Genomic DNA, 26926 nt, shown 5'->3' with positions numbered 1-26926 from the left:
TCCACATATTTCAAGAGGAAACCTTAAAAACTCAAAACCTGTAAACACCCTGACTACAATAAAGGAAATAGCAACTAGACCATGTCTTTATGGACGTACACAAACACAAGGAGATTTACAATGCAAGTCCTCCAAGGAATATACATAGGCTCAGATCACTATGTAGTCATAAAATTAAATTTACTCCTCAAAGAAAATAACAAAACCAAGCCCCTGAACCCAACTAATCAAGAATGAAAATTACAAAAAAACTAACAATTACAGATAAATTTGAAGAGCTAGTCAACAACCTTAAACAAATCGTAAAAAAATTAGCCCCAATAAAATACCATAAAAAACATCAATGGTGGAACAGTGAATGTGACAAAACAGTGGAGAAAAGACATCATCAAGCATGGCTCTTTTGCCAATACCAAAAATCAGAAACATCCTTCCAAAATCTAGTAAAACAAAGAAAAGAAGCCAAACCCTAAGGAGAATAAAAAGACAACATCATAAAGACACACTATAATAATTCAATAAAACACAGTCAACGGACTACTACAATACCTTCAAAAATCAGCTCCAAAGACACAAAACCCCAACCCTACCAATAAAGAATGAAAACTGTAAACTGGCCCATAACAATATAGACAACACGGAAATCCTAACTAAATATTTCCAGAAACTCCTAAATTACTCCAGAACAGTACTGACTGAACTCCTAAACACCAACACCAAAACCTTAATAACACCACCACCAGAAAACATCAATCCTACCATAATAAAATAATTCTATCAAGTACTGGGTGAAATGAAGAATAACAAAGCAGCAGGAGTAACACTTTTGTAGAGATCTGGAAACATGCAGGAAGAACAGCAATAATTGGATTGAAGAAGAATGACCAGAACACTGGACGACAACCGTCATCTATTCACTACATAAAAAAGGGGACAAAACAGATAACTGCAAACAAATTACAGGGAAATCTTACTTCTAGACACAAAATTCAAAATTAGATATTCAAAATTCTCTCCTAGATCCAAAATTCTTTCAAGAATCATCCTCAACAGAATCAGTTCACAACTTGAGAAGGAACTAGGATACTACCAGGGAGGTTTCAGTCCCTGAAGAAACTGTCCACACCAGATCATGAGTCTCAAGCTAATACTGGATTACACAACAGGAAAAAACAGAGACATGGTAATGATAACATTTGTAGATTTCAAGAAAAATTATGACTGCATCCACAGAGAATCCCTACTAAAAATTCTAAGACATCGCAGACTACATACCAAATTAATAAACATGATAAAACTCACAAACACTAAGACTGAAATAAATTCAGAGGCAAGCTCTCAGAACCATTTAGGATCAAAGCAGGACTGCGCCAAGGCAATGGGCTCTCCTCACCACTATTATTCAACTGCACTCTAAAAATGGTAATAGCTCAAAAAATGCCTCCAAAAGTAGAAATAAGCCGAAAAATCAAAACAAACTATCTTAGTTTCACCAATGATTTGGCTCTACAAGCAAATAATATTGATGAAGCTAAATCACAGATATGAGAACTTCAAAACATAAAATAAAACTGGCCTCAAATTCATTCAAAAAGACAGAAATTATGCCCCAAAAACTAACACGATTAAAAGAAGTAATCATAAATGGTAATAACATCAAAATAGTAACCCAATTTAAGTACCACAAAGAAATAATAACAATCTAAACGAAAAAAAGTCTATCCAAATAAGAAGAAACAAACTAGCTAAAGCTCAAAAATTAACCTGGTACACTTACAATAAAAAATGCCAATCAATAAACACACAAAAATAAGACACTACAACACAATTATAAAACCAGAAATTACTAATGCAGCAGAAACACTCTTCCACCTGAACGAACAATCAAAAGTCAAATAAGAATCCACAAAATCAAAAGAAGAATTGGAAGAACCTGTATCAATAAAAAGTACTAGAATGACGGGTAGTGGTGGATTGTGCCCAACAAAGTCATGTACAAAGAGTTAGAACCTATCACTGATACCATGCATAAGAGCAGATTAGAATTCTTATCAGAATTCTTTTTCTTTGAATTCCATATCAAATGAGGGTTGCTTAAAATAATTTTTATTTTGTTTTAATATGCTTTCTCATACACATGGCAGTCCAAATCAAAGATGAAGTTATCTTGAAAAATGCTGCTACCACTTACTTCTATTCATTTTGCATTTGAAACACAAATTTTTAAGTTAACAATTTGGGAAGAGAGATTTTCCAGGAATTATCCCCATTCGAGAAACATCAGTGCCACTTAACAAAGAAAGGTGTTAAGTTTTATTTTTCTTAAAACCTTACGCTATTTTCCATAAGGTGATTGATTATACTTAAATGTGTAGTTTTTTCATGATACTCATAGACTGAAGAAACTTCTTTACTAATTCGTAATTTAAATAATTTTTGTACATATTCATCAAAATCACTCAACTACTCTAAGTTTTATGGGACACTTCACTTACTACTTGTCAAACAAAACAATATTCATCCATTTTAAACTAAAAAATAATAATAAATAAGAGTGGGAGGCCTAATAACAAGAAATGAAATAATTCACAAGACCAAATGTCACTTGAAAAAGTGGTAACAGAAGCATATTGCTCCTGTACAAAACCTGTATGAGCTTGGAGAGAGTTTCCTTTAAAACTACTAAAAAACAGTTTAATGTTTTTAAAATGAGATTCTTATCTTATCTTATTTTACAATTACTTTTAATCATTGTTCATTTGATGAACACAAATTTTAATTCTTCCAACTGTTTTGCACAGGATATTGCTTGCTTGTTACAAATATGTAACAATCCAAAACAGTGCTGCTTACTACTCTTTATGTCCAAAACCGCAATTGAATATTTTACTTCAAATGAAATCCAGGTGAAAGATTCTTTAGCTTTACTTATCATAACAAACTTGCACAAAATAGCTGAGAACTGAATGTTTTGAAACACATATCTAATATCAAATGTTGGCCTCCAGAAATTAACTTATTTGTAAAATTTAGTAGGTACATTTAAATCAATAGAAAATTTAAATAGAGGTACCTTTTACACATATTATAACTAAGTAAATAATCATTAGAAAATTCTTTATTGACAATAAAAGTACTTACCAGCATTTAACAAAATTCTGAAACTCAGGAGTAAATCCTTTTTCTGCTGGTAACGTAGGTGGATCTTCCTGAAGAACTTTGCTAAGCACTTCAAAATCAGACTTACAATCTTTATAAGGAAAGACTCCGGTAGCTAATTCAACCAGTGTAATACCAAGACTCCAGACATCTGCACGAATATCATAATCTGGTTTTCTAGGATCAGGTGGATCGATTCTTTCCGGCTGAAATAACCACACCAGATTATTACAAAATGTAAAGAGAACAAGTCATTCTTTTGTTTTTAATTGAATAACACGAATTTAAGTTACATATTTTAAAAATTTCTTTGTACAACTAATCCTTCAATTAAAGGTAAATAGTAGTGATTTTTGATAGTGTGCAGAATTGCTTTGTGAACTGATGTGTGTGTGTCTGCAAGCTCATACACCAACAATACATTTCCAATCCTGTGAAAAATGTTATAAATTTGTAAAAATTAAAAACAGCTGCTTTTAATAATAAATTTAGAACTTTGAAAAATTAGATTGGCAACAGTAACTGCTTGCTTCAAAGTTAATTTGAATGCTACTCACTGTTGCCGTAAAAGTTTTGTTAAATGTAAATAACAAATGTTAGGCAGTTTAGTTGTTTTTGACATAATTTTGATTAACTATTTTTGAGAATCCAGTTATATGGTATTTTTTTGTGTTTGTTGAACTCTGAACTGTACCTACATTTTTCCAATTGAATCTGAACTTAAAAAGGTGAATTATTTTTTAATTCTTTTTAAAAATGCCACATCTCTTCACTCCTGCAGAATTTGCTAATATGATTTTTGTGTATAGCTTTTGTGATGGAAGTGCTCCAGCTGTAGTGGAAGAAAACAGACTAAGTATTCTGGACAACTAGTTCCAAAAGTATTTTGTAGAATTTTTAATAATCTTCATGAGAATGGTACAATGACCAGTGCTCACGTTCCATCTGAATATTAACTGATACGTGGTGATGAGAGGGAAAATGTTCTTCAGATGTAGAGCTTAGTCCTACAACAAGTACATGAAGAATTTCTACACAACTCAACATTCCACAAAGAACAATATGGAGGATATTATGTGTTCAAGGACTGCATCATTATCATGTTCAGAAAATTCAACACACCAGCTTGATGACCATGTCAGAATCTGCAGTTCTGTCACCACTTAATTCCTATTGGTATAAATAACATGCACAATTCAAATCGGTGGTCTGAACAAAACCTATAGCTGCAGTTAAACCAAATTTCCAACAACAACTTTCGGTGAACTTTTGGTGTGGCATGATCAACTAATATCCCTTTCATACTAGAACAACATATCATGGGGAGAAATTATCTGAAATTTTAAACATTAGCTTTCTTACAATGCTTGAAAATATCACACTGATGAAACGAATTAAAATATGAATAGCAGAAAGTGATTTAAAGACAAAAGAAGGTACATGCTACTAAAGCCCTACCTATAACAATCATCAAAAACTGTAAAAAATTGGAAAATTACAGTTTAACCAAATTTTACTTACTGCCATGTATGCAGCACATCCAGCGTTTTTAGTTTTTGCCTTAGAGTCAACTAATCGGCCAGAAATACCAAAATCGCATAATTTGACATTTCCACGTTCATCAAGAAGGATATTTGATGGTTTCACATCTCTATGAATAACACCATGACTTTCTTTTAAGTAGTGCAATGCCTTCACAGTCTACAAATAGAAAAAAAAAGAAAATAGATAAAAGACATGACCAATGAAACTAAAATAATAAGTAAATTAAATATGCCATACAATATAAGAATAAAATATTGTAATTCTCTAGTTTACGAGGGTTGTCTGAAAAGTTTTAAGGCTCAACATGAAGATGACAGCACTCGTCAACTTAAGTTAAGGAATGTATTCGCGCATGCGTTGAAAGGTACTCACTAACATTTCAGCCATTTTAGATGCTCAGTTGTTTGATAATCGTTAGAGTAAGTCACTGTGAGTGTTTTTGTGAAAATGAAAAAACTGAATATCGTGCTGTGATTAAATACTTGCATTTGAAAGGCAATATGCCTATGCAAATTAAAACCAAGTTGAATGCTGTTTATGGGGACTCTGTCCCATCATTTGCCACCATGAAAAAGATGGGCAGCTGAATTTAAACAAGGTCATACCAGCTAGGTTGATGATGAGCAATCGGGGCAGCCAAAAACACCAAATGGTACTGGACGACCAATGAATTACGGTTAGAGAGATAGCAGAGACTATGGGCTTATCAAAAGCCCTGTCAAAAGTCTGTCATACATTAACTGAAGAATTGGAAATATGTAAGCTATCTGCGCATTGGGTGCCGTGTTTTCTCACTTTGGACCAAAAACGCATTTCAATGAACATTTCCAAGGTACTTCTGGAGCAGTTTAAACAAAACGAGTCAGATTTTTTGTGCCAATTCATAACTGTAGATGAAAGATAGATCCACCATTACAGTCCTGAGATAAAACAACAGTCAAAACAGTGGACTGCAAAGTGTGAACCTGCTCCTCAAAAAAAGGCGAAGATGGTTCCGTCAGCCAGGAAGGTGTTGGTAACTGTTTTTTGACAGCAACGGAATTTTTTTTATGATTATTTTCAAAAAGGTAAAAAAATAACGGGACAATATTATGCATCATTACTTGACAAGCTGAAGGTAGAAATTGCAAAAAAGAAAGTGCTTTTCCATCAGGACAATGCACCTGCTCACACTTCGATGGCCGTCATGACTAAAATTCATGAACTGAACTTTGAACTGGTTGAACACTCACCATATTCACCAGATCTGGCCCCAAGTGACTTTTTCTTGTTTCTTAACCTTAAAGTGTCGCTTGGAGGAAGGAGATTTTCATTGACGAGGAGGTTATCGCATATGTAAACACATCTGGAGAAAGATGCCAGCTATTATTTGGAAGGGTTAAAGAGGTTAGAGCATCACTGGAAAAAAATGTATCGACTTAAAAGAAGACTTTTTTGAAAAATAAAACTATATTTGACAGAAATAATACGTCTTTCTATGTTAGGCTCAAAACTTTTCAGACAACCCTTGTACATTACTAACAAACAATTATTAATTATACTTTTACAAATACAATTGACTATTGGTGATCCAAACCACTTCTGTTAGATTTTCTTATCTCAATATGAGGTAAAGAAATCACCAACAGAGATAAAGAGTAACTTCATCAGAATTTACTGTAAGGCTACTTAAATGAAAAATAATAATATTCAGTTTACAATAAAAAACTCCAACAATAAATGACAAGTTGAAATAACTTGCTGGAAAAATACATACCCTGGTACCATAGGTATGAAGACTAGTTGCAGACCAACTCACATCTCCAGGTTGTGGACAGGGATAAGATTAATATGATATTCTATTGTTTTATTTTTACAGATAAGGTGCAACTTATTAAGAAATAAGTAAATACTGTTCCACAAGTGAGTAGCAGCCATTTAGTAAATAAGCAATTATACCCCTCGTGCCTTAAACAGATAGTGAAGACATAGGTGCAACCACAATTATGGTTGCAACATTATAATTATCCACTAATTATAATCAGTGGATAAGAGCAGAGAGGTCAGACAGAAGAATAATTCCTGAGAATGGGCAGGAGCCCTTTGGTAGTTGCTGAGGGCACTAACTGATGACTGATGTGGCCTAAACAACATAAAGCCTCCTATGTTAGGCCTTTGGTACTGTATAGTTGACAGAAATAAAAAAATAGTTACTTATTCCAAGAAAATATTTTTATTCATTGCTTTTATTTTTATTAATATTTATGATGGCTTTCACTTGGATACAATATTCAGAGGAAGAACAGTCTCTAAGACAGATCTCTGGGTGTGGACTACCCAAGAATAGGCTATCAGAATCTTCACAATTATTAGAATGTAGTTTCATAAGTAAACTTCATTCAAGAAATAAGATGATCTAATCAAAATGTAAAAGGAGCTGAAAATTTAATACTAATGGGAGAATGGAATGCTGCAGCAGAAGGAAGAAGAGAAAATGGTCAGTGATTATAAACTAAGTCAAAGAAATGAAAGAGAAATTAGGCTTTTAAAATTTTGCTTTAGTATCAACTAGTGAGTTCCAAACATTCTATTTAAATATCATAAAAGAAAGTGCATTCAAAGGGAGACCAGGAGATATAGGAAGTTATCAGTTAGAATATATAAGATTAGGAATAAATTTCATAACTATCTTGGAGAAGAAATTTATTCTAACAATTTATTGATTATGAAGTGTTGGTTAAAGTTTAAATTAAATAATTAAAGAATAAAATGAAAAAATATAGGATACGGATAAACTAAAATAGAATGATATCTAGTTAAAATATATCTAGTAAATAGTTAAAATATATATCTTGTTAACAGATAACAAGTTCAGAGCTAGAAGTTGTTATAATAGAAAGATTCAGTTGAGAACAAATTGGTAAAATTAAAAAAGAATACTTAAGGCAGGAGAGGAAATTATGTACAAAATTAATAGTAGGTTGAAATGTAATGAAAACATGAATAATGTATGCTACAACTGATAAATAAACAAAGAAGATGATTGAGGCCAAAAAATTGTATTGGCAAAGATTGAAGGAGAGTACTGAATTTGAGAAAAATATGTTTATGGAAAGGTGAATAATCTCATTAGTATGTAAAATTTACAAGACGGGGAAAATACCTTTGGATTTTAAAAAGAACTTAACTGTTACCATACAATAAATACAGAAGATAAAAGAGAGATTTTAAGTACCATCTGCTTAAAATCTTGTGTACAAAAATTACCAGATAGTTTACAGGCAAATAGAACATGTAGGTGTACTGATGAAGACCAATTCCACAAAAATAGTGTAAAAGAAGCCATTCTAGCTAGAGATTAAATGTATAAGGCAGGTTTACAAAGAACATACCCATCTACACAGTATTTGATAATGTAGAACTGAGCAAAACATTTAATATTTTTTAAATTAGAATGACATAGAAGGAAAGAACACTTGTATAAGATACTTATTAGAAAACAAGCAGTAGTGATGAAGTATAAAAATGCAAATGCTCATCCAGAAGGGACTAAAATATGGATATAATTTGCCCCTATTGCTTTTCCACTTGTATACAGTAGAAGCATTGCAGGAATTGAAAGACAAATTTGATAGCGAAGTAACCACCTAAACAAAAAATTAAAATGTTACAAAGCGCAAATCAAATATTAGGGTAAAATTCTTTATGGTATAGATATATTCCTAGGATAACTCAGTTTGAAAATAAATACAATAGAACAATAATATAAAATATGGTAGAAAGGATAGCAATGAGGAATTAAACATCAATTAACATAATAAATCAAATATTACAGAAACTTATAAAGATGAATGAAGTAATTCTGAATTAAAAGCAGATAAAGAGCTTCCATAGAAATAAAAAAATAGAAGACTACTAAAATCAAATACAGACCTAAGAATTGGGAAGAAATTCTAAGAAGTATAGAGTAATCAGAAAAGAAAGATGGGGTTTCAGAAGAGCATATCAAAGTATTAGAGACATTTTGAGAGATTATCTAAGTTATGTAAGCACTGAAAATCTCCATGTAAAATATTTGTGTAAAAGTATTTTTAACCACTGCATAAATCTGTATAATGTTCCAGAAATGTGTTTCTTTATTTACTATGTTTTCTGTTTTAAAAAAATACAGTTTTTTTGGGGGGCATGCCAAACAGAAGCCAAAAATTTTAGTTCAACATGCAATTTTAATAAACATATGAAAAGAGTGAATATATGAACACAACACACGATGCTGGTTCAGAGAAGCAGGATCTGTTTTAAAACAGAAATCGCCTGGAAGGCCAACATCATGAGAATAAAATGTTGAATGAATTAAAACTAAATCAGAAATCCTAATAAATTCATCACTCATAGAAGCCTAAAGTTTAAAATTCCAAAACAGCCATTCATAAAGTTCTATGTAAAAGACTAAACTTATGTGCAAACTAAATTTAGGTATTCCAAGAAATTAAATCGTCAGATATAGAAAAGTGCAGGGGAGCAGAATATGTCAGAGCACACGAATGTGGTTTGGGGAAATTTCACGAAAATTTTTACGCCATAAAAAAAAAATAGAAATCATGACATAAATATCAACTGATGTCATATTCAAATCATTTTTACAATTATTAACTAGAATAATTGATATTTTAACAAGTTTTGAAAAGAAACATTCATCCTATTGGGTATTAGGCATAAAGAGAACAAAGGTAGCAATGTTATTCCTGGTGAGCAATGATGCAATTACTCAAATCGTGACAGGCAAGGGATGCATTACTGATAAAGACACATTGTAGTCACTGTGTGTGTCTGTGTGTGCACGCGCATCTTGTCTCCTCTCTAATGCACTATTTATTTAATTGCTTTTGGTAGGCGATAGTGTTTCATTGTTTTTATTAGTTATCCGGCTACAAGCTTATTGTTTCTTTTAATAATGAAGCAATTAAGTGACTTTTGATACACAATATACAGTATAGAAAGCATAAAATTTTGTATCTGTACATTAATTAGCTATGTCAACATTTAAAAGTAAGCAAGCTGTGCGCTTTGTGACTGGCGTGGCAGATGCAATAAACGTGGAAATAATTTTGTAAATAAACACCAAAATGAGCCTCCTATTATAGAAAATATGAGACAATGTTTTAGTAGCAAGTTCCTAAGAATAGCAGAAGAAACAGATGCAAATACACTTGAATCTAGCAATTTTAATAAATTGGATCAATAAAAATCGAGGGTGCAACTTTGATGTTAAAGTTCTTTTTTTACAGCTAAAAATGATGAAGAGCAATCTTGCAAACTAATTTTTTTTTCAAAAAAATATTTGATTCTTCAAAAAAGCTTCTTTAATTGAGCAAGACAACAGGGTGTTTATAGAACTATTTACCAACACTAAAGTTAATGCTGAAATCTCAGAAACAATTTTCCACCTTGAAAACGGCTTAAAAATCTGTAGTGAAGCTGTATGTAAATCTGTTGGATCAGTCATTGGCAACCATCTGATCTGCATGTACCAATATGTAAAATTTGACACTATTTCAAGAAGTATTCATTTCATGGAATGGTTCTCCCATTCATCATTCACCACACCTTTTAAAGAGATCTTTGGACAGACACTGTAATAGTAGAAAATACCACAGACACTGTAATAGTAGAAAATACCATTTTATGAGATTTTTCTCAACCAATTGTATAAAAATATTCTAAACATCAAAAGTCATTGACAGTCTTCACAAAGATAAAAGAAGGCTTCCTTTACTTAATGACTTGAACTGATAATCATCACTGCACTCATTACAGGTAATTGTCTTTATAAAGAATAATTAATTTTATCGTAATAATAAAACAATTTTTCATTACCATACCTTTAACGTTAAACAATCCTACAGACATCAAATCAGCAGATTTTTTATTAGTCCTACAATATTTATGTATGTTCTAAAAATAAAACAGGATAAATTTCAGCATCTGAGAGGTAAATGACAGTAACTCCATCCAATTTATGTCTGTTTACCTTTCAGGTGCTGATTTCTATTCTAATAATTAGCTTAATAAGTATGTAATCTTTTTTAACATGTCTCTAAGATTATGCCTTACACATGTATCTTATTTCAGCGCCCGCTTCAGTGGTCATCTTCCCTTGAAGCTATTACAATATAGCCATTGTTAGACTATTGTGTTTGTTGAGTTGTGATTATAAAGGTATTTCTTGTTCATAAGACATTTTTCAAATAAATTAAGTGTCTGCAACCCATATATTTTTATTACTTCTCGTTTTATAACTCATCACATACAATAAATTGGTCGGTAAAATGTAATAAACCCTCACCTTTGTTTTGGGGAAATTTCTGACCGAAAAATTTGTGTTTGGGGAAATTTCAGGTGTCTGAACATTTTCTGCTCCCTTGGAAAAGTGTTTCCAGTTCACTGTTGATTTTACACAAAATTAGTGAAAAAAAATTGTTTTTAAATGATGTAAGACTATTAGTAGAAATCTTTATACTGATATGTTAAATGGCTATTACTTTTCTCAATCAGATGAAATTTGAAAATATACTTCACATTTATCTAACAAGATGGTCTACCCTACACTTCAATGCATTCTTTTTTTGTTGAAAACCTTCTAGTAAATGGATAGACTGCAAAAGCGCTATACCCTGGCATGCAATAAGATCAGACATATATTATCCTTAAGAGGATGCATGAAAAGCATTGTTTACTCACCAAAGTTATGCAAATCACTTAAAGGAAAGAATTAGGGAAGCAATTATAATCATAACAAGGATGAAGTTACATCATGTAAGAAAAGTAACTGAAAATAGATTGGACATTTGCCAAGGAATAAAAGGTGTACATATTAAAATTTATTGTTATGTAACAAAACTATCTGAGATAGATAATTTGACAAATAGAACAATATAACTGTATTTTTATTTAAATCATGCCTTAAACTCAAGCATTCTTCTATGAAGTCCCTGTATTTTGTGGTAACAATTTGTTAATATGGACAGTAAGAAAAACACCAATAGATACCTGTGAAATGTGATGTAACAGAAAGATGTTAAAAATTACATGTATCTATGAAATAAAAAATAAAAGTACTTAAAAAAATAAGAAACAAAAAAAATATTGTAGCATAATCTCAGACAATCTAGATCAGCAGATCCTGAATTAAGACATCAAGGTATAGTTAATTTGTTGAAAGAGAAACATGTAAAAGCTAGAACTGTTGAGGAAGACAAGATTGGAATATATACAATGGATAATCAATGATGTAAGAAATTGTATACATGTTGTGGAAAAATGATTAATGTAAAATAGAAGGGAATTGAGGATAGCAATCCAGCCAGACAGCTGAGTAATAATTCAAAAAATAAAAGCACTTGCACACCATTTTTAATCAAAATCTATGTGCAAAACTGCAAGAATTTACAATAATATGCTATTAGCTAACATACATAAAAATGTAAAGTGAAAGATTTTTTTAGTGCAATGAAACTACATCTAATGTTGCTTAATCTCAGTTAATTAAACAAGGATTAAACGATGACATTATATCTGCCTTTAATTTTCAGAATGCTGTACTTGAAAAAATATTTTTACCTTTTATATTAATACAGTTAAAAGTTTCCACAGATTGAAGAAAGTCACAACAAAGAGGATCATGAAAGTATAGAACTAAGGCAAAATAGCAGAAGTTGTTGAACAAGTTGTGAAGTTGTTCTTAAACTACAAAATAAAACTACGTGACACATAATTTAAAGTAATTCATATTTTCTGACTGCCTAAACAAACATAGTTAGAAACAGATCTCATACCTTAGAGCATCTACTCTTATTAAATAATGTATATAATTTTAATAATCTCTGAACAATTAAAGTTCAAAAAAACGATAAAAATGCCACAATAAAACTATATCTAAATATGCAAATTTCACTACACTGCTCTCTCTCTCTCTAACAAAAAAAAAAATGTTCTAGCAAATATCGACATATTTAAAAGAAAATCCAATTCATTATTAATTTTTTTTTGTTTAATATAATCATACCGCTAAAGTAACTTTGCCAAGTATATTCTCAGGAACTGGTTGGCGGAACCTCTTCAATAATTTATCAAAACATGTTGCCATTAGTTCCATACATATCCATACATCTGCTTCGGTAATAAAACATCCTAAACATCGAACTATATACGGGCAGTCATGTGATTTTAATACAACATCTAAATCCATTATAATCCTTTTATTCTCTTCGCTGTTGCCTGACCTTCTCATTTGCTACAAAAAAAAAATTACAGTAAAATAGAATTAAAAAAAGGTTATTAAAATTAAGCGAAATATAATATTTACAAATAATAATTCATTATATGAATACAAAAGAAAAAAAAAATATTTACAATAAATATAATCTTAGAGGATTGCATATAATGGCTTCATAATCTACCAAACTGCGTTTTAGATATACAGGGCAATTCTAAATGATGGACTCAATTTAGTAACTATCTTTTCTGAACTATAAATTGTATCTTACTGCTCTATGTAGTAGTTGAGAGAGTATACCAAAAGGTTTTGAATAACATCATAGAGCACATACAGTTGCACTTATGTCTGCTAGAGTGCTTGCACTGCCATTACGTGTCAGTTGTGTCTAAGATGGCTACAGTACAACATAAGGTTTTCTGTGTTTTGAGTAAGGCAAATCTCAGTCAGCAACTGCAGTGCAGCATGTGTTTCACCTCTGATTTAACAATGACCCTCTAGCGAAGAAAAACATACATATGTTGCTGGTCTCACCAGTTTGAACAAACAGGATGTCTGTAAAGGCAAGAGCATGGGTTGATCGCATGTAGCAGAGAAGTATACGAGATAAATTGAAGAAAGTTTTGTATGAAGCCGAAGAAAGTCAACCTTGGAATACCTCAACTGTCTGGCAAGTTTTTTGAGGTCTCATTTACTTTTCAAGTCATACTGCATACAACTTTTACAGGCTCTTCATAAAGGTGACAAACCAAAACATGTTGAATTTTGTGATCAAATGGAGGATGATATTTTTGTTCTGCATTTAATTTTTGGCGATGAAGCGATGTTCCATATCAGTGGAAAAGTAAATAGACACATTTGCATATGGGTATACAAAATTCCTGTACATAATGCAACAAGAAAGAGACTTCACCAAGGTTAGTGTGTTTTGCATCCTACTGCAAACAAAGATTTATGGACCATTCTTTTTTGCGGAACACATGGTTATTGGGAAAACGTACCACAACATGCTGGAAAACTAGCTTTAAATGAAGATTCACAAAACTTCATTTTTCAACAGAACGGAGCTCCGTCCCATTGCCACTTAGATGCTTAACACTATCTGAATGAATCTCTCTCTCTCTCTCTCTCTCTCTCTCTCTCTCTCTCTCTCTCTCAACATTGGACAGGGATCTTCAAGAATGACCTGGATCTTCAGTTCTGGCCAGTTTTATATAGTTCATTCTTTTTTCTTTTTAATTATCATTTCTACTGACTTAAATGATATAATTTAGATATGATTCTATTTTTTAGGCGTTTCTTATTTTACAATTCGATTCATATTCAAGTAATCCTACTGCATTTAACAATTCTTTTCTTAAGTTCAATTATATATATAAAAAAGAAATTGGATGTTTTAGTTTGGGCTAAGGGGCAAAACCTTTTAAAAGAGTTAGTACTATAGTAAGAGAAATAACTGTCAAGTGATCAGGGACAGGAAAGGTAACACTATGGTTTCTTCAACAATATGATTAAAAGCATGGGTAGATTTAAATAAATTTAATAGATTTCAATCATTTGGTGGAAATGATTTTTAGGTATACATTTCAGATTGTTGAGGTCAATAATCCTCATTCTCAAAGATCTCAATCAGGTCTTTACTTTAATTATTTACTATGCGACATCATTTAAACAAAGCAATCGACTACAACAAATCTTTCAATCAGGTGTATAATTAATTCTAAGAAATGGCCTTGATTTAAGGATGCATGATGCAATAGGAACAGGGTATTTAAGAAGGAATAATCAAACAACACTGAAAAGCAAAAGAAATTTTTTCTTTTCAAGAATTGAGATTTGATTATGGAGCAGATAACTGATTACAGTTTAGTAATCAACCAGAAGGACAAATAGAAATACAAAAGGGCATTTTTATTATTCTTAAAAAGTAAAAAACTTGTGAATCCTAAAATTTCCAACAGGAATAATGGTGGAAACTGGCCATAAAATCACATCAAAAAACTTTAATATTTTTTTAACACATATAAAAAACCAGCAAAAACTGTTTTTTTCCTAACAAATTGAGATAGACCAACTTAAGCAAAAGTAAGTCAAAATTACAGTTTGTTAATTTTGTTCACTAAATATTGAAAACTTTATTTAAAATAAAGGTAACTTACTTTAACAGCAATAACAGTTTGACTTAATTTATGACGCATTTTAACAACATGGCCACATGTACCATTCCCCAATTCACCAAGATGTTCCATATCCTTTAAATCTGTTTGATATTTCTGTAAAATTATACAAAACATAATACAAATTCCTCCTTTTTTTCACATATAAAAAAGCATATACTGTTGTACAAAAAACAAATGAAACATTCAAAGAATTATTCATGTAAATCAGTCTAATATCAATCTTAGTCCAATACAAGCTTTGCAAGTTTTATATCTACATTCTGAGCACAATCTGAACTACAGTATGACAGAAAGAAATACCAACAATAAATACGAAAAGTGTGACAAATGGAAAAACATCAACAACAATATAAAACTAAACTTTTATTCACAAATTTATTTTTATAATTCTTTAATTACTTAAATTTATGCCAAATAAAAGCAGGAAAAATATTAAAGACATCTAACATTAAAGAACACCGAAAAATGTCCATTACTTTATATTTTCACAACTGTAATTAGTTGAATTTGATCTACTGTTCTTTCATTTAATTTGAATAATCTTCTAGTACTCTAAAAAAATTAAAAAGTTCCATGTTCTATCTAAATTGCTATTTTTTGTATTAATTTTTTTTTGTATCATTATACATTTTCTTTACCATTTCATTTTATTATTATTTTAAGAATTTATATTGACATTAACCATTTGTGTTTTTTCATATCAGTTTCCATTGTTTTACCTTATTTCCCAAGTTTTGCCACAGTTTCTTTGATTAAATCAAAAAGAAAAGCTGAAGCTGTTCCTTTCTTTATCCTTACAATGCCTTACGCACTACTAAACAATCTACATAATGTATAATATTATAAAATATTATTTAATGTTCTACTAGTTCATCTTACACTCTGACCAATTTACATTCAATACATAAAACTGATTTTCCTAATATAATGTTAATACTACTTAAAAGTGCTTACTCTCACTATGTAAAATATATCAGCCTGCACTTTAAATAAAAGTTCAGGCTGATATATTTTTTTATATGTAAATTGATATATATAAATTTTTTTTTCTAAATATATTATCTAATTAGTTTATAGAACTGAACATATTAATTTTATCATGAACACATCTTTCAAATTATATCAACAATTATCTGACACTTTACACATGTTAAGAAGAAAGGGAAAAGGTCTTTCATCTACTCTATAAATTCAATTATAACTATTACAATTTATCTGAGCCATATAAACTTCATCATACAATAAATCTTAATAAAATTTCTTGGATACACAAGCTAATCTCTTTAATCAATTGAATAAATTTAAATATATATATACATATTATGAAATATAAACTACCAAAACACAATAATTAGATAAGTTAAACTTACCATATTAATTTTCAATAACCAGTTTTCGCATTATCCCACATCTTTAATTGGTATTAAATTTTACATTGCATTAAAACAAATTCTTTAATGATTTGTGAGTTTTTTTTGAAATTATGTTTTCTATAGTGAAATTTTGAATGATATAAGCTTACATGTAATTTTTCTATCCAGTACTGGAATAATTAATGTTTAAAATGCAGTATTTTCCTTTATCCTATTGTCGTTATTGCCAACTGTTATATTGTATTTTTATTATGTTTTTAATATGTTTTACATTCTGTAATGTTATGTTTATATTCTAACAGATGGTCAACTACTACATTAGATATATATCTTTTTTATTTTTTTTATTTTTATATATGTAATGCTCTGTAAACCTTTTTTTTTTTTAATTGAAACCTTTTTTTAAATTGGTTTTATCAAATATTCTATCATTATACAAAAAATAAAAAAAAAAATAATAAACTCAAAAAAGAAATACACAGAATAAAACAAATAGCAATATTTAATAGTTTCGATGGTGAAATTATAGAAAAAAGTTTACAAAAAACAGAATAAAATATACAAAGATAATTATAACAAAATACAATAGGAAAAAAAATAACACAAAAGTTAATAATTAATTAATTCCTAAAATACATTACACAAAGAAAATAACAGAAAACAATATTAACATATTTAATAAAAAAAATACACAAAAATAGCATGTAAACCAAATAATCAGATTACAAAATGTTTAAAAATAAAAATAATAGAGAAAAATTAAGAGGAATATACAAAATTAAACATGTTATTAAATGAATGTAATAACATTTATTTAAGTAAAACCAATAGCCATTTTAAAAAAAATAATCAAACATTACACAGCATTCAAAAATAAAAATGGTAAATCTAATATAGCTAACCATCTGTTACAGGGTTCTCCCAAAATTTTGAAAGTGATTTTTCCTTGACTTTCACTAATTTCAGAATTTTCCCGACTCTAAAAACCATGATATAGATAGATGAAGTCTAAAAATATTTTTCCAAACAAATTCAAAATTGGTCATAATGATTTTTCAATATAGAAGTTAAAAAAACTGGTAATATTTTCCCATACCAACAATACAAAATTAATCTAAACGTAACATGAAAATATATTTCACAGTGGAAGTATTTTAATCTTATTCGCAAAAATAATTAGGGATGGAGAATACACAAGGCTTAAGATATTTCTCAGTAAAAATGTTTTAAAAACTTGTTTGTATTCGATTCCACAATACTCAACTCTACTCGAAAACTGGTACTCGCACACCCATAATACACATATGTATTACCAGAATGAATAATTCTTAATTATTGTGCAAATTGTTATATACGTATCTGAAATTTGCAGCCATGCTTAAAAACATCCATTGAATCTAACTGATTTCTTTTGGATCTTCAATGGGATCTGGGTAGACCTTTATCTTATTTAAATAAGATTGTGCATGAATTTGAATTTTTTAAAACCACTGCAAATTAAAAAATGTGATTTTAATAATTTTTAATATTTGAATGTTATAAATTGAAAAATTGATTTTTGATGTCAAAAATCAGTGAAGAATCCAAATTCAAGCACAAAGCTCAATCTCAAATCTACACTTTACTATAGTACATTTCAAACTTGAATCAAATTATAATTTACGAAAAGAGTTTCTAGGTAATTTTCATTTTTTCCAATGATGGAAGCCTCTTCAGTGAGTTAAATACATATGTAGTCGTTATCTTTTAGTAAATATTTTGTTCAAATAAAATTTTTCATGTTTTCCCTAACACTTCACAAATTTCAACTGATTTCCCAGACTTATCATGATTTTAAAAAATACTTCATAATGGTAATGTCATAAGTAATACTTATTGCATTATATATTAAAAAATATATAATACTGCTTCCCTCAATAAATGATGACATTAACATGCATATCGGAAATAGTAATTAGAGATCATCCAAACTAAAAAAATTGTCAACTTAAGTTAATATTTTTGTGAAAAATAGATTTTAAAAAATGACATCACATTTGTAATTAGAAGAAACTTTTTGAAACTCTAGAATTTAAATATACAATTTTCTGACTAGAAAATTCTACTACCTTATGAGTACCATCTAAACAAATGATTTAAGAAAAGATCCTGCATCTTTTGTACAAGAAAATTTAAATATGTTTTCTTCTCTGTTATAAGAATAGTTAAAGCTACATAATTTTATATATTAGAAGTTCATTTATTAATCGTTATTTAAATATTATCAACGAGAAATAACAATTTAAAATTATCATTTTAAATTGACTCTCACCCCTCTTTCCATATATGTATATATAATAATCTATAATATAATAGTTTCAGCAACAGTAGAAAATAGAACCAGTAAATTAAGGATTTTACTTAATTTTTTTTTTAAATCAATTTAAAGACTTGTCTAATATTAAAAATCAGAGTATATATTATAAACATTTTGAGAAAGATCCCATGGGAATCTACTCCAACTGAAACAAAATATTTGAAAAGACTGTTTTTCAATCGCTATCAGTTGCTTTTTTATTAAATCCCTTTACATTTCATAAGAACATTCCAGAAGTTTAATTTTTCAACTAAAATAATTTAATTCAAGTTATTCTGATGATTAGAATTAGATCATCACTCTTTCTTTGATGTATTTGTTACAACATAAAATGAATCTATGCAACAAAAAAAAAATTATAGGATAATTTAAACACTATAGATTGGTTTGGATGAAACTTTACAGTCATAAAAAGTACTTTGATGACAGAAAAAACTTTAAATTGTTACCTTAACCTTTTATATTTTGAAGATACTTAGGTTGGTAAATAATAGTGACTTTATCAGTTTTGAGCAGAAATAATTACAGATTCCTTTTTAATTTTTTATTTTTCAGAAAGCTACAGAATTTTAAACAAACCATCAACTTAAGCAATATACATTATGCCAAGGTAATTGTTATAATGAACTATCTAATTCTTTCCCCACACTTAGTTTAGATTCAATGAATCCTATAATGCATTAATTCCCAGAATTATACACTATTAAGCATAACTAACCACCGGAAAAATTCTTCTTTTTAAAAAGATACCCCTGTGAGAAAAGTCAATGTGGAAAATAAAGAAAAATTTAAATATCTGTTACTTTAATTTAATTATGACTTTAAATATATATATTTATGGCATAAAAAATCTAATAATAATTTTCTAATATATTTCTTTATATTAATTTTTTTTAAAATGTAGAACACAAACAGGATTAGTTACAATGCAAACTACTGAAAAGATAACAATAGTTTGGAAACTTATCAGAATCAAAACTTACAAACTAACATTTGTTTATAATTTTCTTAGCTGATATAACAAAGGCAACATAAACAAAAAAATAAAGACTATTATGATCTAAGTTAACAAAATAATAATTACTAAAATGACTTAATTGCCTGTACTCAAATTCTAAAAATTACAATAAAACAAAATTCAGGACACTATAAAATGGTTTTGTCTTCACCTACAGGTTGGAAGTGAAAAGATTGCATTTTACAAAAAATAAAAATGTGTGTAAAGTATACATGAAAAACTAACTGCCTTTTAAATTAAATTATTCTTCTTTACCTGGTTAAATAAAAGACAATTCTGTATAATACACCAACCACCAATTAACCACAAACTTTAAGGAACCCTACAACCAGTTACAGTTCAATACAGTACCAGTTACATATACTTTTTAAACAGAAAAAACTCTATTGTTAGCGTTTGTCAGTTTCTTGCACTAAACTAACTAAAAGACATTAAAGCTAATTTATAGATTCACTCTAATACTCTCATTGTTCTTAAAGAGATATTTAACTGCATTTCTAAATACATTTAGTATTTTAATATAACTAAGAAAAATAAAATACAAAATCAACATACATGTTTAGCTGCTTAAATTTGTATTACCTTGCCATCAATTGTAAGAAGACCACTCATCTCCATAATTTCTTTCATCTTATTATCAATTTCACTTGCAGCTTGACTTTTTGGTTGAACAAAATTACCCACTGGAAGATCTAATTGTTTTCTCATTCGAGTAGGAGTACCCATATCACCAACTACAATAAAAATAATAAAATTTCTTACCCTTTTTTTAGTTTCAAAAATTGTATTACATAATAATAAAAACTAATAAGGTGGTTGTTTAGCCATGCAAACAAAAATATTCTTCTAATTAATGAACCTATCTCTAAACATTCAATTTAAACCATGGAACATTTTCTGAAAAAAAGCATAAAAAGTCTCAGGATAGAATAGAGGTAGAGTTTCAAAGAATTCTTCAATCGAGTTCAGTGTTTTATTATAATTATCAATGTATACCAATAATTTAACAAAAAACTTATCAAAGATCTAATGTAAAAACAAATATTAAAAATAATAGAGAATGAATAGATACTGCAAAGAAGTAGCCAAGATAGTTAATGTATTCTTACTCAAACAGCAAAACGAATAAGGTTTTGAGTTTTGTATCTAACCCTAACCTTCCATCAAATGGGTCAACTTAAACAATTAATTTAAACAAATTAAATCTATTAACAGTAACATGATTATATTACAATATTCTAAATCACAGAAACGAAGATTTTCAAATAAATAACCACTAACTTCAAAGTAGCTACAAGTATTACTAATAGGCAAAATATAAAGGTTACTTACGCTGCCTAGGCCTGTTACGTCCTGAGCCATGTCTCGGACTTATTCCACCGCCTACATCGCGTTCTAAGTGATCTCTTTCATTAGCTTCATTTTCTGCTCTTAGACGCGCTCCAAGGACCGTAATCTTACTTTCAAATGAAGAATCAGCCATTTTTAGTTAATAAAAATACATCTGCCATTTACTACAAAGCCATCTTGATTTTCAAATTGCAGACGGAAAGTCGCAGGTGCAGAGAGAACTGCAGTCTGCAGTTACAGGAGTGCCAACTTAACCGTACTTTTCTGTACATTGGTTTTTTACCTACATACAAAACGTGGTGGGGCGAATCAAATGTTGTGTGGATTAATAAATTGTTTAATATTGCCATTTTTGTTAAATTTTCAAAAAAATAAAAGAAAATAACAAATTTTTAAGTAAATCTCTGACCAAAAGCCATAACATAATGAAAATTGGCGGCCATTAATAAGGTAAGTTAAGAGTGCACGGAGAAAGTAAAATACATTTGTTGAATGAATTAATCCAAAATTAATGGAATCTGAAGGACTGTAAGTACGACAAGGCTGAACATTTCACGCTCGGGAAAATAAAGTTCATTACGTATCACCAAAACTATAGTACATTTTAAAAAATCAAAACTTTCCGAGACTAAATTACTAATTTCAGCTTAGAAAACAAATGGTCTGTCTAGATACCAATATATATTGTTGAAGTGATTGTTGACTGAACCTGTTGGCTTAGAGTACTGGTAGATGAGCAAAAGGAATAGAGAGCGTTTGCAGGCTTTGGAAATGTATTTTTTCCATAGTGTGTCAAGTTTCAAAACTGGACATAATAAGCAATGAGGTAATTAGAAATGGGGCAAAAAGGTCAACTTCCATAATTAAAAAAAATTAGTTTGGTATGGAATGTTCAACAGATGAGTGAGTAGAGATAACCAAAAAAGACATTGTCCTGTCACAAGAAGGAAGAGAGAGAAGTAGACCCAGAAAGACGTGGAGAGAAGGGATACAGAGAGCAATGGAAGAGAGAGTAATGGTGGAGGGACAGGAAGTATGGAACTCAAGATGCAGGATGCAGAGAAATCTGTAGGAACCCTGCTTAAAATAGAATAAAATAAAATATTGTGAAAGCATTATATCAAGAGTAGCATCTATTTCAGGCAAATATTATATGGTAATAAGGTTGCTCTATTCTTATGAACTGATTTTTTAAATCATTTCTATGGTATTTATTCCAAGAAAAAATATACAGAAGAGCTTTTATTCAACATCTTAAATCTTTTAAAAAATTCTTTTCAGCTTTTAATGTTTTTTTTTTTTTTTTTTAATTTACACCTTAGTAGTTTTGATAATGGCCAAACTAATCTGTGTGGTAGGATAGATTATCATGATAGCCAGAGATGACTTATTAAAGGTGTATCACCCACTTCTTCCTAACCTTAATACTTGGTACAGGTGAGAAAATTATAAATGACATAGTGTCATATTATGTCATAAATAAATGAGTTTTCTGTAGACTGGTTTTTTTCTTTTTTCAAATAAATATTCTTACTTGCCAGAATTTGAAACTTGAAACTTTGAGAATGTTGACAACTGAAGACATGTTGCTGTAATCTTCTCTGTATAATACAACAATCCCTTGTAAAAAACTTCTTCAGCTTATAATAGATTGTGTTTGCTTCCACATAGTAATAATCATTCTGTAAGAGCACTGTCCAGTATTAAGTGTTAGTGCACCGTATTCTTCTTATCAGAATTGAACACTTTTATTTTTGGTTCAGCAAATTTTTATCATTTTAGTTATTGAAGTGATAAAACGGAGGAAAATGTGGATTATTATGTACATTCAAAGAAAAGTTTTATCAAAAGAAAATCCACTTGACTTTAATAATTTTTTAGCAGATTAAAAAAATAGCTCCCACATTCTTTCTGTCCAGTAATTTTAGTTTCAGCTAAATAGAGTTGAAAGCCGGCCTCTGTGGCACGAGTGGCAGCATCTCAGCCTTTCATATGGAGGTGCCAAGTTTGAATCCTAGTCAGGCATGGCATTTTCATATGCTACAAAAATTATCATTTATCTCATCCTCTGAAGCAATACCTAGCAGTGATCCTGAATAGAAAAAGAAGGAGTTGAAAAGATGTAAAACATATTTTAGTTTCTCATTTAACACATAGAATACCATAAAATGTTTGCTTTATTTTTTACTAACTTTGGTCATGTTAACTCTTAAAAAAAAATTTTTTTCAATGGCAAGAAAGACAAAAAAATTGTAGATTTTTTTAGAAATTTGATTTACATATAACTGCCAAAAGGATGATGCGGAAGCATGGGATATAATAAGTGAAAAATACCAGAACTTTGCCGGATATTGAAACCAGTAATTTCAATGTTATAACTAAAGTCCGGATTATATGAATTTTCATATTTGCACATGCACTTATCAAAGTGCATTCAAGTGGGCTTATTCATGTGCACTTATACAAGACCATTCTCACCGGTTATTGCATATTTTCCTTAAAACCTAGTGATGAATATTTTCGCTATATTTACAATATTTTTCGGTCGGGTACCTAGTTAATAAATGAAATCTTACGTTGCAGCCGGCCAAACATATTAGCCACACGGCTCTTAGAGCGCAATTAGCAGCCGCGCGTCTATTGCTTTGGTAGGATAATGATATTGTGAGGCCAAGTAACACAGACTCACGCGAGACAAGGACGGACGATAACGTTCATTTTCGCGCACGTCTACTGCAGCACTAAGCAATTAAATTACTCATGTTATTGCTGATGCGCGCTTTGCATCAGTTTAGTTTTTCATTAATATGTCCAAAGTTTAATGTCTACCATACCTACAGAAAAAAGTGTCTCTTCCTGGATACTATCCACGAGTAAGTGTCTCTTCATGACTATCCTGGAACATTTACAAACGACAGAAATGTTTTTTATTGTTGAGTTTGCGAAAAAATATTTCGTGCACAAAAAAGTTTCAAATTTACAAGCATGTAAAGACAAGTCTTCATATCGCAGGATTGAAAAAGAAAGGCCCACGAACACTTATATCAGCTGTAATTAGCAGTGATTTCACTTCCAAATGTTTAGGAAAAAAAACACTTTAGTATGGATTTATGTGAATCAGAATCATTGCTTACAAGTAATATTCTATTTCACAAACTTACAAATTCTACCTTCAAAGATTTTCTACGAAAATATTGCTTGAATAAAAATATACCAGATGAATCAACATTGCGTAAAATTTACGTACCAACAATTCAGCTACATGTTCTGGATGAAATACGCGATGAACTCAAGAATAGGATTATTTGGATTTCAGCTTACGAAACTACCGACAGTTGCCGTTACATTTTGAATTTAATTGTCGGTCTATTAAAACTAGAGCCTTCTTCTTCCTATTTGGTGGCCTGCAAAGAACTTGAAAACACAAATCATTCTATGATCGCCAGATTTGTGAATTGGGGTTTAAAAATACATTTCCTGTATCTTCTGCAAATGAAAGAATATATTTCTCTCAGATGATGTTACCTATATGATTAAGGCAGCCAAAGCCCTCCAAGTATTTTACCTAAATTCATGACGTCTGATTCATATGACGTGCTTTGCTCACGAAGTACATCGAATCGCTGAAGAAGTACGATCCACGTTTGGGAATGTTTAAAACTGATTTCATCAACAAAAAAATTGTTTCATAATAAGGCCTGAAAACAAACTGCCAAATGTGCCTCTACCTCCCGAACCATGGTAACTCAGTGGTGAACGTGGATTGAAGCTGTACTTTTTTACAATGAACATTTTGTGGCCATCGAAAGTGTAGTAAATGACTGCAATAGTGCAGAGTCTATAGCAGTTTTTCAGTCCAAGAAAATATTTAACGATTCTAGTATAAAAAAAAATCTCTTTCGGCATATTGGAAGACGCAGTTATATTTCACGGGTGCTAAGTAAGGGGTAAAAAAGATTTCCACCTTTAAGTTAAGGAAACCTTCAAATTTACTCAATACGACAATGGCTGCATGTGAAAAAAAGGTTTAAATATTTAGCATACGACAGGCCTCATTTTCTTACAATTCCAGCAACATTTGGTCTTCCCTTGCCGTAAGAGTTGGTAATATCAAAAATTTTTATAGACAAAAGTTTTAGGTAATGTTTAGAGGAATAACGACCACTTTAAACCGATTCGATACTCTTCCTATTAAAGGAGGCATGATTTTTTTTTTCCTTCGAAACCCCATTTTTTCCACCCCGTAAGCCAATGGTTGGTGATATCAATAAACCTACTAAATATGAGTAAGTTTTAGGCCCTTATCCAAAGAATAGTAGAAACTTTAAAAGAATTCGATATTTTACTTAATAAGAAAGTTATAACGATATTTTGTTTTTTTCTTTTTTTTTTAAAGCCTTCCCATTTCCACATCCATGGTCCAATTTTGCTCATTAACGAACTCGAACGAGATTTTGGGTCGTTATATTTTATGTACTAATTTGAAAGTGAAGTGATTGGCGCAAAATTTCAACAGTTATCGTACCCACAAGAAAGTGAAATATATATATATAAACTTTTGAACTGACGGTGGTTTTGGAGTCTGGGAGATGTGAAAAGCGAAGATATGTAGAAATTTTCCTGAAGTCGAAACATGGTACCCGTTACAATAGGTATCTTTCTTAGGTATTCTACCTAAAAATTATAGCTGTGATTAGCATTCAATTTTTCCACATACCTGCCCAGTTACCTAAGTTGATGTGGAACGATCCTTTTACATTTATAACAATATTTTGAGTGATCGAAGACACAATGTTACTACCATACTTTCTTTTCCTGTTTAGCCTCCGGTAACTACCGTTTAGATAATACTTCAGAGGATGAATGAGGATGATATGTATGAGTGTGAATGAAGTGTAGTCTTGTACATTCTCAGTTCGACCATACCTGAGATGTGTGATTAATTGAAACCCAACCACCAAAGAACACCGGTATCCACGATCTAGTATTCAAGTCCGCGTAAAAATAGCTGGCTTTACTAAGACTTGAACGCTGGAACTCTCGACTTCCAAATCAGCTGATTTGGGAAGACGCGTTCACCACTAAACCAACCCGGTGGGTTACAATGTTACTACTAAACATTTGTAACAGTACCCGATTGTTTACGTTTACAAAAGAAAGAAAATGTTCAATAACTGTTAATTATCAAATTTATCGGTATTTTTTTCAACTATTTACTAACTGTATGCTGATTTTGAAATAAAAAAAAATTAAAAATTACTATTTTTTATTTAAAGTTGCATATTTTTACAATTTTCATGCATATTTTAAGCATTTTTCATGCATGTTTGCATGCATAATTTAAGCTTATTATGTTGCATGCCACCCAGTCTCTAGTGATAAGAATAATCTGCAATATTGCAAGTTAAATTTGTTTTTTTTTATTGGTTTAATTTTTATCAGCTTTCCTATTCTAATTAGATAGTAAAGAAATCTGTGAGGGCGATTAATGAAGAAACTGGATATAAGCATTTGCATATTAAGCCCATTCTCACCAGTTGTTGCACATTTTCTATGAAATCTAGTGATGATGCATATTTTTGCTATATTTACAATATTTTTCGGTAGGGTAACTAGTTAATAAATGAAATTTTAAGTGTAGCCGGCCAAACCTATTTACCGCATGGCTTTTAAAACGTACTTAGCATCTGC

At 30.2% G+C, this 26926-nt stretch overlaps 1 protein-coding gene across 1 annotated transcript in view; it reads right to left on the bottom strand.

The window, feature by feature from the left end:
- The window catches only part of LOC142328037 (dual specificity mitogen-activated protein kinase kinase 7-like), a 67717-nt gene extending 46273 nt beyond the window's left edge, over positions 1–21444 (bottom strand). Inside the window, exons 1-6 of the mRNA XM_075371485.1 lie at positions 21218–21444; positions 20468–20619; positions 15118–15231; positions 12749–12976; positions 4681–4860; positions 3142–3365 (exon numbers count right to left, since the gene is read on the bottom strand). Of these exons, the coding sequence (XP_075227600.1) occupies positions 3142–3365; positions 4681–4860; positions 12749–12976; positions 15118–15231; positions 20468–20619; positions 21218–21368 (1049 nt within the window). The 5' untranslated portion in view covers positions 21369–21444. The remainder of the gene's footprint in view (positions 1–3141; positions 3366–4680; positions 4861–12748; positions 12977–15117; positions 15232–20467; positions 20620–21217) is intronic.
- Positions 21445–26926: the final 5482 nt, after the last annotated feature.

The sequence above is a fragment of the Lycorma delicatula genome, chromosome 7, assembly GCF_047948215.1.
Source record: "Lycorma delicatula isolate Av1 chromosome 7, ASM4794821v1, whole genome shotgun sequence".
NCBI lineage: Eukaryota > Metazoa > Arthropoda > Insecta > Hemiptera > Fulgoridae > Lycorma > Lycorma delicatula.
The sequence above is the reverse complement of the archived record's forward strand: the minus strand, read 5'-3'. Positions and strand labels throughout refer to the sequence as shown.